This window comes from Tasmannia lanceolata, unplaced genomic scaffold, assembly GCF_043159265.1.
Source record: "Tasmannia lanceolata isolate RefF3 unplaced genomic scaffold, GAP_Taslan_0.1 ptg000029l, whole genome shotgun sequence".
Taxonomy (NCBI): Eukaryota; Viridiplantae; Streptophyta; class Magnoliopsida; order Canellales; family Winteraceae; genus Tasmannia; species Tasmannia lanceolata.
The window spans coordinates 1,786,668-1,801,618 of NW_027518706.1; the positions used below are offsets into that span (position 1 = coordinate 1,786,668).

Genomic DNA, 14,951 nt, shown 5'->3' on the forward strand with positions numbered 1-14,951 from the left:
ATTGTGTAATTTCTTGTGTTCCAAAAATACCCTTCCCAACATCTATAATTGGGAGGTACTTTAGGGATTACACTTGTTTTTACTAAAATAACCCTCCAACAACTATGTTTGGGGGTACTTTAGGGATTACCAATGTTTTTATCAAAATAACCCCCCAATAACTATATTGAGGGGGTACATTAGTGATTTTACTTGTTTTTACCCAAATAACCTCCCAACAACTATATTTGGAGGTACTTTAGGGATTACACATATTTTTACCAAAATAACCCCCCAACAACTATATTTTGGGGGTATTTTGGTAACTCATTATATTACAAGTCTTATAAATATCTGTTCCCCTCCCTTCATTTCTCACCCTCATTTGCAAACGCTCCACCATCTAACGCCTCAACCCCTGTGGTGGAGGAAACAACGTTAGAGCAGGGTCCTCCAGAGACCGAGCAGAGTAAGAGAGACAATATAAAAAGTGCAGGCAATATAATCCAGATCCTTAGCAATATATAGCAACAATAATAAAGACTGGAAAGGAATTACACTATTCATGGCAATATAAATAAAAAAAGTGACAATTATTCAAATTTATACTATGTATGCAACGATTATTTAAATTGAGACAACACATTCCCCAGGTACATCCGGCTTTTCCCCAGTTTATTTTTCTGTCAGTTCTTTTCTGATTTTTTTCTTTTTTTGCCGGTGTCCTTGCCGCACGACTACTCACTACCCCTGTCTAAAGGTAGTGACGTTATGGATTCGGATTTCGGTCTCGCATTTAATGCCGAGCCGTTTCGGGGATACTATCCCTTTTGGATGGTTTGCCAACGAAAGGCTGTACACGCTTCTCGCGTTGGCCTTTAGACCTTAGGTCCCAAGATGATACCACCACACCCTTAAGTTCCCCTTCACTCTCCCCCATGTATGATATGCAATTAGGAAATTAAAGTACATTACATTTGTCTCCCTTCCTGCATTACTTCGCATAAGATTTTGGAACAATTTATTTTTCATTTCAATTCATTTTATTCCAGGCAAGCAAGTATAAATTAACTAAGCAGGTATCAATAAGGCAAAATTTTATAAGTAGAGCTACATTGCATAGACAAATTATATTGAAAACTATTACAAGGCAAGGTCTAGCTGTCACCTGCCTTTTTAAACCTGGAGATGTGTGAGATTAAGATGGCCCTTTTATGTGGGAGAAGGAAGTAGTAGGCCTGTAGATCAATTATTTAAAAATATTATATGCATCACTGATGAGATATTAACCCTACACAAAATTTGTACTAAGAGGGCTACTAGTGTAGAACTGATTTATTTAAAATTTTAAAAGAAAATCATTTTGTAAGATTTATTAGGAACTGATAAAACCGTGTATTACCACTTTTTGGGAAATTAAGAGTCCCTTATATAGTTTTCATTTGTGACCAAAAAAAAATATAAAAATGCTGGAACAGACGCATGTCTTTTTTTTAAAAAACAAAACGAATAAACAAAAAGGGTGTCCCAAGGTAAAACAAGGGCATAAGCATGAAAATTTCGTTATTATTTTCCCCTTTTCTGTGTCTTGCTTCATTTCTTTACAACCTTCTTCTCTTTTAACATAGTTGTGGGTTTTTGCAGGTTTTGAAACGTGAGATTGAGCATGGAAAATTTCGTGTAAATGAGATGGGTAATGTATAGATTATTGTATTTATTTATTTATTTCCCCTTTTTGCATCTTGCTTTCTTAGTTGCAGAAACCCTAAATTCGTTTTAACGTAGATGTCGGTTTTCTGCAGGTTTTTGGAGCTTGAGATTTGGGCATGGCAAAATCGTGGAAGTGAAATGGGTTTTGAAGAATAAACAGAGAGTGTTTCAACGCATACACGGTTTGGGGATGCCGTTCCATGGCTTCCAAAAAAAATAGAAGAAGAAGTTGCCATGGGATTTCAAGTAGATATTGATCAAGGGTTTCAAGTAAAACTCAAAAGAAGCATACCTCTCGGCTGTGGTGAATGGGGAAGACGAAGAATCAAGATGGGTTTCCCGGCCAAGAACCGTCCGAGCTTCTCTTTTCTTCCTCTCTCTCTCTCACTGTATTCTTTCCCCTCTTCTTCTCTTGATTTTTGATCTTAACAATGAGGTATGTAACTGATTTGGGTGGGATTTTTAATTTTTTTCTAAGCAAGGATGGGTGTTACCACAAAATAAATACGATCCATAAATAAATCTTCATTTTTGCCCATTCTTCTCTGAAATTTTGAGATCGTGATTTCCTTCTTCATAATTTCCAACGGTTTTTTCCTTTTTAACGTTACTAGCCTTCTTAATTTAGTTATCAAATGACCCTAATTACTTCCCTAAATTATGAATATTGAGTGGCTTTATGAACGTTAGATCAAATTTAATAGCAGACCTTCTATAAAAATGGATTTAAAAAAAAAAGGAAAGTTCACACGTTTTTCCCACAAGAGGGAAAACGTGGAACTCTCTTACTTGTCATTTATTCTTCACTTTTTAACTTGATTTTCTATGTACAAGAATTTCCAAGGAAAAATCCTATAATTAGCAGTCATTTCATGTATTTATTGAATTAAATTCTAATTTTATAGATTTAACGAGGGTAGTCTTTACATGATACATATACTCCAGAATCCGAATATCCAATTGCTCCTGAACCTACAGAAGGACCTTGTAGTACTAGTGGGAGTCAAGCTCCTAGTACTAAAACGTCTAGAGGTAGGATTTCACAAGTATGGAAGTTCTTTACCATTGAAGAAAGAATGATTCTAAGTGAATTTTAGAAGAAATGGCTATTTGTAAATTATGTAAAAGAAACTTTAGTTGTAAGAGTAAAGGTGGAATAGGGCACTTGGCAAGGCATTCCACTGTTTATAGTGCAAAGCATGGGTCATTAGACCCTAAACAAACCCAATTAAGCCTCACTTCTAGTTCATTATGAACTTTTTCTTATTCTCAAGATAGGAATAGGAGAGAACTAGCATTATACATCATACAAAATGAGCAACCATTTATTATGGCCGAAAGTAAAAGATTTGAAAAATATATTCAAAAAGCTCTAAATCCTGCTTTTAAAAAAGTGATTATAAATACTATAAAATCAGATTCCTTTAAATTATTTATTGAAAGCAAAGAACAATTGCTTTCACGTTTTGAAAATTTTAATAGAAAAATTGCACTTACTTCTGATATTTGGACTAGTAAACAAAATAAAGGCTATATTTGTGTAACAAAACATTATATTAATTCGAAGTGGATGTTAGAAAAAAGAATACTTAGTTTTACTCAATTAGAATTCCCACATAATGGCCATTTTATATCAAAATCTATATTATTTACTGTTCACGATTTTAAAATTCAAAATAAATTTTTATTATTAGCTTCGATAATGCTAGTAATAATACTGCATCAATAGGGTTATTAAAATCTCAATTGAAACCTATTTTTGATGGACAACTATTTCATATTAGATGTGCATGCCATGTTTTAAATTTGACTGTATAAGATGGTTTATCAAAAATTGCACCATAGATAGAGATTATTAAGAATTGTCTTCAATTTATTCAGTCTTCGGGGCATAGAAGATAAGAATTTAAAGCTTTATGTAATTTTTTTGGAAAAACTACAAAAAAATCCCCTTAGATATTAAAACTATATGGAATTCAACTTATAAAATGTTAAAAGCATCGTTTGAGTTTAAAACCATAATTACAACATTTTGCTAAGAATATATGCCTCAATCTTATAATCATACTATATCTCTAGAATATTGGAACAGTTGTGAAATTATTGCAGATTTATTAGAAGTATTTTTAAATGCAACTAATCTTCTTTCCAATGTTTACTATCCAACTTCACAATTAATTTTGGGTCAAATATATAAAATTACTATTTGTTTTAAAAACAATAAATCGAGATTGGAAAATGGAAGTCTATTTCATAGAATAGAGGATAAATTTAAAAAATATTTTCAAGAAATTCCTCCTCTATATTTTTTAAGTACAATAATAGACCAATGATCAAGTTACAAGGTTTAGAAGTCATTTTAGATGCATGCAATGAAAACGCAGGTATTGGATATGGGCATAGTATAGATGATATTACAAATTTATTACATTCTATGTATGCATTGTATGAGACAGAACATTGACATAGAAGAGCGAGTTCTTCACAAAACTACCAACTTAGAAATAACCCACTTTGGTCACTAATAAATCAAAAAAGACATAGAAATAGTGCTAGTACATCTTCTGATGAGCTATCATTATATCTGGAAAATGATTATTCAAGCTACCTTAATCCTGATGAATGCGAGAGTTTTGATGTTTTGACATGGTGGAAATAATATAAAAAAAGTTATCCAATACTATCCGTCATGGCACGTGATCTATTAACCCCCCGTTGTTCACAGCAGCATTGGAGTCTGCTTTTAGTGCAGGTAACAGGGTCTTAGATGACACACGGAGCAGAATGTCACCAAAAACAGTAGAGGTATGCGAGTGCCTCAGGGACTGGTTGGATGCAGATGATAGAGCACAAGATGGAAGAGAAGATGACTCAACCGACTCACCTGAAGAGATATGAAGATTCAAAATTTTAAGTCGTTAATTTCTACTTGTACTTCACAATGTATTTGTATTTCTTTTTTTTTCTTTTTTTCTTGTATGTTGGTGGGTTAGAGGCAAGGTTCTATGTCATCCTCTAATAATTTTTTATATTAACAAAATTTTAAGGTGCTGCGCGGGTTCCTGGATAAATATTCCAGGCACAATCGATATTTGTTTTTAAATTACTTGCAAATGTTTCCAATTTTTTCCAACAAGTGCATTATCGGAATTCCGACTTTATTTTTCGTCCAAAGGCTGCCATATGGCAATTCTTGGTGTATAATCTATAACTTTATTATCCAACCACACTTTTGACTTTATTTTTCAGTGTTAATACAATCACAAGGAATGCTGAACTTTGGGGTGCCCTTGGAAAAAAAAGGGTTGAAAGGGCACGCGCATGGGTTGAAGGTGGCCAAAGTGCATTTAACACTCTTTGACTCTTTCCAATATAAAAGCACTTTGGCCACATTCAGCCAATGGGAGGACCCTTCTTTGCAAGGGCACAGTTAAACATATCTTATATATTAAATGCACCATGCTCAGGCAGCTCAGCCAATGGGGACGTGCCCTTTCACCCATTTTGTCGCAATGAGTTTACATCAAGGAAAAAAAAACACTTCTAGAAGGGGAGTCCATATGGGGTGAAAATGATAGAACGATTCGTCCCTTTTCACGTGTTTTTAGAATTCATGGGGATACACACTCTCTCTTTTGTTTGTTTGTCCAGGTGTCATCGTGATGGAGGATCCCCGCCCCAATAAACAAACTAATCAAAGGGAAAATGATTCCCGACAAACTATTACAAGGAAAATAAATGCACGGTTAGTGGGTCTCACGATCTTTCACATCATAGTCATGTTAATTGACTAATTGGGACCGTTCATCTTGTGGGCCAACCATTATACAAATCCACTTGATTGGATGATTACTGGCCTTTGATCCTCTTATGGACATACCAAAATGACAATACCGAAATTGATATTACCACCCTTCCTAATAAAATTAAATGGCCAAGGACGTCCACTAGACAGGCCATGTTAGAAAACTGCTGTTTTCTGGGGTAGGCACACTATCTTACAACAGGCCATGTTACAAAATTGCTTCTAATGAACAATCCAAACCATATTTCAAAGGTGAGATTTTCAATAAATTACTGAAAAGAGAAATAATCTATCCATGTTTGGATACCCACAAGATTTAGATTTGGATTTATCACATTTGAAGTTGAGATTTGGAACTTGATAAGATCCTTAGATTTCCAAATCAACTGCGAGACACTATTTGGAAATCAATATTTGTGGCAATTACTTTCAGCTTCACTGCTCCTCAACCTTGCTGCTGCTGCAGCAGCTAGACATCCCTCCCTCCTTCGTACAGCATGAGCATGAGGATGATTGATTTATTTTGTATTCAAAACTCAAACCTAAATCCAAATACAAAAACACGAGGTATCCAAACATGGCCTAATTGGCAGGCCATTTGATCCATGTCTACTTATTTTTATTTCTCCTGATTTTTCTACGACAGGATGACATGGACGGACTGGATCATCCGATCTTACAAAATAGGATCAGGTTGTTTTGCCAGCTGATTATTAAAAAAAAAAATTTATGATTTATTTAGAGATGTGATATCAGCGCAACCATGTTTTGATATTTGCACCAACCCATCTTGTCTTTTGTTTTTAAGGGGTTTTGTAAGGTGCATTGGAGATGATATTTTACAATCATTTTACAAATTGTTTGATAAAAGGATCAATTACCAATGGGGGACAAAAATTAGGTGGAATTATCAACAGGACCCATGCTTTTCAGAAATTATCAATGAGGGACAAAAGAGGTCTTGTCATTAAAAGCTGGACGAAAATGCCATTTTCTTAAGCAACACATTTTGCTTTTCCAATTTTCCCTCTTCTCTCTTCTTTCCCTCTTTTTTTTTTTTACTTTTCCATTTTCAACTTGTTTTTTTTTTGCCTTACCAGTCATCTTCTTCATCATTTTAGCCACCATTGGAGGAGGGAAAGCTCGAAAATTTAAAACGTGAGTTCATTCCCATCTCTCTCTATATATAGGTTTTGTTTTTCATTTGTTTTAGGGTTTTGTATTTCTCCTTCTCCCTTTCAATGGAGGATGAGGAAGATGAATCATACGGTAGAAAGAAAAAAACGTGAAAATAAACGAGTGAAAAAAAACAGGAAGTAAAAACGTGTTCATAAGGGACTTGATAAGCCCATTCGGAATTTGATAACCCCATTTTGATACTGGATAACCCCAACTCCAGAGACTTGAAAACCCCCTTCCAAGACTCCAGTTAGACCTGGCAAAAGCAACCCGTGCCCGCGGGTCGACCCGACCCACCCGCAAATTTGCGGGCACGGGTCTGACTTTTAGTAACCCGTCAAATTTAACCCGCGGGTTGACCCAACACGCAAAAACACGGGCCGAGCCGGGTCAACCCACGGCACCCGCGGGCACCCGCATTTTTACAGTAATTTTTAAGAATTTCTTGGAGAATGTTATCAGCACTTGGGAAATCATCCTATGGAAATGATTTTTGGAGTATAACCTATTTTGGCTATGGCCCATCTAATGGACGGTTTGGATCATCCGATGGTGTGGGCCATACCATACTTTTAATAAAGTGAGATCGCCCTCGGTAGTGTTGATAACATTTCGTTTTTTTTAATAGGTGGTAATACTCTGTGCAAAGATGCGCATATGGCGAAGGTTTCTAGCAAAAGCAAAACGTAAAAAAAAAAAAGTAAAATAATTGAGTTATAAAGTTTTAAATGAAAAATTACGGATAAATGGTTATGAAATTATAAAATTACGAGAAAATTACCAACAGCATGTATAGAGTTATTACAATTACGGGAAAAACTTCTGTTCTGCGGTCAAATCACGTCAAATCAAGAGAGTTACAATCCCATATTATATTTGCGGGTGACCCGCGGGCCGCGCGGGTCACCAAATTTCTGACCCGCAAAAATGCGGGTCACCAAAATTCTGACCCGTGTGACCCGCACCCGCACCACCCGCGGGTTGACCCGGCCCGACCCACCCGTTTGCCAGGTCTAACTCCAGTACCCCTGGGCAATTTTAAGGGACTTGATAAGCCCATTCGTAAATTGGTAACCCCATTTTGATACTAGATAACCCCAATCCCAAATACTTGAAAACCCCTTTCCAAAACTCTAGTGGCCTCGGCCAATTTTTAGGGACTTGATATGCCCATTCGGAAATTGGTAACCCCATTTTGATACTTGATAACCCCAATCCTAGAGACTTGAAAACCCCCTTCCAAAACTCCAGTATGCTAGGCCAATTTTCAAGGACTTGATAAGCCCATTCAGAAATTGGTAACCCCATTTTTTATACTAGATAACCCCAATCCTAGAGACTTGAAAACCCCCTTCCAAAACTCTAGTATCCTTGGCCAATTTTCAGGGACTTGATCACCACATTCGGAAATTAGTAACCCCATTTTTTATACTAGATAACCCCATTCCTAGAGACTTGAAAACCCTCTTCCAAAACACCAGAACTCTCGGCCAATTTTCAAGCACTTGATAAGCCCATTCGGAAATTGGTAACCCTACTTTTAAGAGTTACTAACCCCCTTCCAAAGAGTTGATAAACCCCTTCTGTTACAAAACCCCCTACCTATAGCAACTCTTCTAATGACATTACAATTTTACTCATGATAGAAATAACAAAAGAAATGGATGTTGTTTTCATTAAATGTGCTTCATGGATTACATCCCAATTTGTGTATTACATAAAAAAAAAAGTAAATCAAAAAATGTGTAGCCATCCATTCATGTATTACATCTACTTTTTCTTATACAACCACCTTGTCTTCCAAAAAAGTGAATGAAGCCATCCATGCATTATCTCCAGAACTCACCCTAAAAAAATAACTTAAACCCTAAACAAGATAAATCAGAAACAGATGAATGAAAAATAGTGGAAATTTTAAAGATTTGCCACCAACAATGGTGGCTGAACAAGGAGGAAGATGACTGGTAGGGTAAAAAATAAAAAAGGTGATAATGGAAAAGTAAAAGAAGAGGGAAGAAGGAAACACCAAGGTCAAAACGTGTTGTAAATGCCAAAGGGCATTTTCGTCCAGCTTTTATTGACAAGACCTCTTTTGTCCCCATTGATAATTTTTGAAAAGCATAGGTCCTGTTGATAATTTTGCCTAATGTTTGTCCCCCATTGGTAATTGGCCCTTGATAAAAATACTCATATTTTGTGAATTCATTATCAAAAGATGTGTAAAATATCATTTCCAATGCACCTTAACAAGTGCCCTAAAGACCCTTGTTAAAGAGCTACCCAAAACAAGGTAGGTTTGTGCAATTATTAAAACATAGCTGTGCTGATATCATTTCCCTTTATTTATGCTCCAGATCTGTATCAAGTTGTGATGTGGTGGCCCACCAAACCGACGGCCCTGATTCCCCACACCGATACTCTGAACATTTGAGTCTGGCTTCTCGCATGAACTTTGTTGGTGTATTGAGAATTCTCCAACGTCAAAAACAATGAGGTATTTATCCAAATTCAGATTCTTAGATTCCATCCCATGCAAAAATTATCTATCTTTTCAAGCATTTAAATTCCAACTTCTTAGTCATTCTATCCACTACAAATCCTCACACACTAAACCATCCAAAAAAGCTCCTCTGTGTGAAGAAACCCAATTGAAAAACCCACATACAAAAGCCAAAGACATTGGCTCCCTTTTTCATCAGATTACAGAGATAGTAGGAACCCACAACATTTCAATCGAGAAAAATCAACTTAAAATCCCCATTTCTGAAGAAATCGATTTTAAAAATCCCTCCATAAAACAACAACACGAAAGCACACCACCTGTTTGTGAAAATGCCGATGAGAATGTAAGTCTTGTTGTTCATAAGATTACTGAAATTATAAGAGCTGAAAACCCAGAAATTCCCATGGAGGAATACCCAGAAAGTGAGGGTTTTGTGTTTGATCCATTGATTGTAGAGAAAGTACTAAAACGCTGTTTTAAAGTAAGGCACTTAGCTCTTAGGTTCTTCAATTGGGTCAAGCTCAGACCGGGGTTTCGCCACACGACGGAGACTTATAATACCATGATATATATAGCTGGAGAGGCGAAGGAATTCGATCTTGTGAAGAAATTGGTTGAGGAAATGGATGTGGAATCATGTCCCAAGGATATAAAGACTTGGACTATTCTCATCTCACATTATGGAAAATCGAAATTGATTGGAGAGGCATTGGTTGTGTTTGATAAAATGAGGCAATCTGGATTTGAACCAGATGAGGCAGCTTACAAATCGATGGTCCACGCACTTTGTAATGTGGGAAAATCTGAACTTGCAATGGAATTTTACAAGGAGATGGTTTCTAAGAATTTTGGAATAGATATGAAGTTGTATAAAATGCTTATGAGTTGTTTATTACGATCGGGAGATGTCGAGAGTGTTCGAATGGTTGGCGATGACATGATGAGGATTGTGGGGATACCAGAACATGAGGTCTACTCTTTTATGTTAGAGAGTTTTTGTGTGTCAGGGAAAATAGAGGAGGCTCTAGGATTGGTTCATGAAATTAGAAAGAAAAACATAACATCTGATCCGAAAAATTTTGAAATTTTTGTCAAAGGGTTGTGTAGAGCTGGTAGAGTTATGGACGCGGTTGAAATTGTTGATATTATGAAGCAAAATCATGCTGTTGATGGGAAGGTTTATGAGATTATCATCAATGGGTATTTGCGAATTGAGAACAGTTCGAAGGCCTTTGAATTGTTTAGTAGTATGAAAGAATCCGGGTACTTACCTACGGCTCGCAGTTATACTGAGATGATTCAACATTTCTTTAAGTCAAATGAGTATGAAAAAGCTTGCAAGCTTTATGAGGAGATGCTGAAAAGTGGTATTCAACCGGATACTTTGGCGATCATGGCTATGGTTGCAGGGCACGTCCGCCAAAACTATATTCCTGAAGCATGGAGAGCTTTCGAAAGTATGAAGAAGATGGGCATTGTGCCGACGAGGAAAGCTTATATGGTGTTTATTAAGGAGCTTTGCAAAGTTTCCAAACCACACGAGGCTTTAAAGCTTTTGAAAGAAATGTTGGATTCCAAGATAAATGTTGGTGATGAGATATTTCGCTTGATTATATCTTCTTTGGAAAAGAAAGGAGAATTGGAGAAAGTAGTAGAGATCACGAATCTATACAGGGCCTGTAAACTTTATGATCAAGAAGCCAAACTGGTGGATATACCCAAAAATCATCAGTCTCTTTCTGATAGATCCTCCCCACTTGTCAATATACACAAAATACCAAGTTACTTGTTCAGTCAGGATATAAATTCTAACAAAACACAGCCGCTAAAGACCGACGTTCATTTAGTAGAGCCTCTGACAAAGGGTTATAATGACCATGATCTTCAAGAAGTATGTAGAATTTTGTGCTCTGTGCAAGATTGGTGCTTAATACAAAAACGTCTAGAAAAGATCACTGTTCAGCTCAAGCCAGAACTTGTGGTGGAGATTCTACATAATTGTCAGAGAGATGGTAACACAGCTTTACGATTTTTCTCGTGGGTAGGGCAGCAACCTGGTTATAGCCACACTACAGAAACCTACAACATGGCCATCAAAATCTCAGGCAGCGCAAAAGATTTTAAGCATATGAGAAACCTTTATCAAGAAATGAGAAGAAAGCAATGCCCGTTAACAGCAAATACATGGACCATCATGATCACACAATATGGTCGAGCCGGGTTGACAGAGATTGCTTCGAAGAAATTCGAAGAAATGAAGATTGATGAGTGTAAGCCAAATCAAAGTACTTATAAGTACTTGATCATATTCCTTTGCGAGAGGAAAGGCCGAAAGGTAGGTGAAGCTATCAAAATCTTTGAGGAGATGATCCATGCAGGATACACGCCAGATAGAGAATTGGTTGAGATTTATCTTGCTTGCTTATGTGAATCAGGGAAGTTATCAGATGCTAGAAATTGTGTTAAATATTTATCCAAGAGCTGCTTCACAATTCAAAGCAGTTATTCCTTGCTTGTTAAAGCTCTTTGCAGAGCAGGGAAATTGGATGAGGCTCTAGCATTAGAAGATGAGATGGGGGCACTAGGTTGTTCAGTGGATCAATATATTTATGGAAGCCTTATTCATGGATTACTGAGAGGAGGACGATTTAATGAGGCCTTGCGTAAGGTGGACGCAATGAAACAAGGGGATACTTCGCTAACGGTCCATGTATATACATCATTAATAGTCCATTTTTCTAAAGAGAAACAGATTGGAAAAGTTTTGGAAATTTTAAAGAAAATGAGAGAGGATGGTTGCGAACCAACGGTTGTCACTTACTCTGCGTTGATTCATGGGTTTATGAATGTGGGGATGTTTTTCGATGCTCGGAATGTCTTTCGTCGTATGAAACTTAAAGGCCCATTTCCTGATTTTAGAACTTACTCAATGTTCGTAACATGCCTTTGTAAATCAGGTAGATCAGAAGAAGCTCTGCGGCTCATCCATGAAATGATGGGAAGTGGAATTCTCCCTAGTACTATTAACTTTCAGACTGTTTTCTATGGCCTAAATAGAGAAGGTAAGAAAGAGTTAGCCCGCACTGTATTACAAACAAAGTGGGCTCTCGCAAGAAAAAGAAAATTTTCGGTATAACTTATTACATCCATTCATGTATATATATTCAGTTCTATTGAGGCTTCGCTTACTTTGATTGCCTGTTAGTTCTTAATAGCTCTGTAAAATGGTTTGAGGTTTCTTCTTGCCTTCATGTTCTCACTCTCACTGTCATCCATAAGGTACCTTTTTCTTTACGTTTAGTATTATTAGAGATGGGTTACTTGTGTCAAATCTTTGCATTGAACAATCACAGTAAATCGAATCATAAAATAGTTGTTTCATCAAGTGGTCCCAAGATGGCACTGGCATTTCACCAATGTTACGTGGATTCTTCTGAATGTGCAACATACCTGTCAGATACGTGTCGGATTCCAGTACTTTAGGATTCAATGCGACACTTCTAGATCTCTTTTAACTATTTATTTTTTTCTATATAGTGCTACAAAAATTTACAATTATCACATGTTTTGAGTTTTATCTATTGTAATAGTAAGTTTTTTTATACAAAAATAAAACTTTATATTTACTTAACCGACCAAAATTCCTAATATATTAGTTGGTATAACCATATTATTATGTTAAAGAATTAAAATTAGAATTGATTAAAATTTATTCGAGAATCCACGAATCCTTTTTTCCGAGGTTAGCCGAATCTGCCACTCATACTTGCACCCATCCAACAAGATATTTCACTATAGATGGTATAATTCTTTACAATAGTATCGCATGAAATAATTGCTGGAGATGAGAATTAAGGAGCTTAATGTAGGAAGGTCATGAGAAATTTTTAACTACGGTTTAGAGTTTTGCAGTGATGGGACAAAAGAATTAGTAATTTGTAGATTTTCTTAAGCCCTATTCCTATAGAATCTACGAAATCAGTTGAACCACACTCGGAGCTTGCTTTTGAGGTTATGAACTGGATCTTTGTTCTGCATTTAGACAAGCTTTATAATTTCTTGAAGAAATGTAATTTTCATTGTCTAGTTAATTCCAGCTCCTTTACTTTTACAATTGTGGGCTTGTAGTTAGAAGCGTAAAACAGCTAAAGTTGCACCTTGATTCAAGGTGAGATCAATAGTCTCGTAACAATTCTATCATTCTTCACTTTTCTTATAACAAATAAAACAACTCCATTTTAAAATAATAATAATAATAATAATAATAAATAAATAAAACAACTATGCTAAAAAAGTACAAATTGCTATAATAATTCTTCTTATTCTTATCCTTCCTGGCTTTTTTGTTAGGGTTCCTTCTAGTGATGGGTTTGTAAATTATGATTTGGTATGAAAAATGTAGATAGAGAAGATAGGAAGACATTTCTGTTAGAAAAAATTGATGTGCAAATCTGTAATTTAGGATTCAAAAAATACCTTATAAGAAATTAATCTCACAACTTGAAGACAGAGATTACTAATACTATTTTCTGCAATAATAATCTGTGAAGGAAAAAGAAATCGTTAGATCACTTATCGAGTTGAGGCACGAAGAATCTTCGATGTCCTTAAGGCAAATCTCGCCCCCACTATGACGAATCAACGGTGCAGATGGGCGTCTCGGCGTATGCCTCCAGGATACAACAACTCTCGCTCCAGAAGTGTGCACTCACGCAGCCCGGATGCCTAAGAACTCGCTTATATTTGCCAAAAGCCTTGAGCAGAAAACCAGAGAGAAAGCCAGAGAAGAGAAAGAGCAGAAGAAGAATCCGTCAAGGATGATTTTCTGTTTTCTCTAAAACCGATTTATATAGAAAGGTAATCGATCCGTTATGATGAAACGTCTCACTCTTTTAGTGCGTGAGAGACGTTTTCCAAACGGTCACTAAACCACGATTAAGGAATCTCAAAATAAATAAATTCTTGACCGTTAAAAGGAAAAATAAATAATAGAAAAAGAAAAGCCTTAGGTCCACGCGCGCGGCCGGCCGAGCCGGGCGGCGCGCGTGTGTGGTAAGCTCAAAAGCCCACCGGACCCAAGTGGGCGATCCGTGCGCGTAGGATCCCCATAACCTCTTGCTCATTTACAAGGTTAAGAGAGTGAAAGTATATATATGGCCACTCTCATCCTCTCACACTTCCCATCTAGGACTAAAGTTTTCTCATGACTTTAGTCTTTTTGGAGGGAAGCCCAAAAGCATACATAAAATTACTAAAAACACCCCATTGTAAGTTTGAATTACAAAAAGACTTCTTTTCACATAAAGAGTCAACAATGATCAAGAAAGGTTTTAAACTGGTTTTTTAGGCTGATAAATTTGTAATCACTAAAAGTGGTGAATTTGTAGGAAAGGGTTACTCTAGTGAGGGCTTATTCAAACTGAATGTAACTGAGAACATTATGAATAAAGCTTCATCTTCTTCTGCTTATATTACTGATTCTTCTTGTTTATGGCATGGTAGACTAGGTCATGTTAACTATGCATCTTTAAAGAAAATGATGACAATAGGTTTAATTCCTAAAAGTGATCAAGTAGTAGAGAAATGTGAAGTATGTGTGCAATCAAAGTACTCTAAGAAGCCTTTTCACAAAGTAGAAGAAAGAAAAACAGAACTATTAAATTTAATTCACAGTGATGTATGTGACTTAAACAATGTTTTAACTAGAGGAGGTAAAAGGTATTTTATTACATTTATAGATGATTTCTCTAGATATTGTACTGTTTATCTTATTAG

General features: G+C 36.2%; 1 protein-coding gene across 1 annotated transcript; it reads left to right on the forward strand.

The window, feature by feature from the left end:
* Positions 1-8,914: 8,914 nt before the first annotated feature.
* LOC143859084 (Pentatricopeptide repeat (PPR) superfamily protein) lies at positions 8,915-12,375 on the forward strand. Its single transcript, XM_077369766.1, has one exon. The coding sequence runs from the start codon at positions 9,163-9,165 to the stop codon at positions 12,310-12,312; it is 3,150 nt and encodes a 1,049-aa protein (XP_077225881.1). The 5' UTR covers positions 8,915-9,162; the 3' UTR covers positions 12,313-12,375.
* Positions 12,376-14,951: the final 2,576 nt, after the last annotated feature.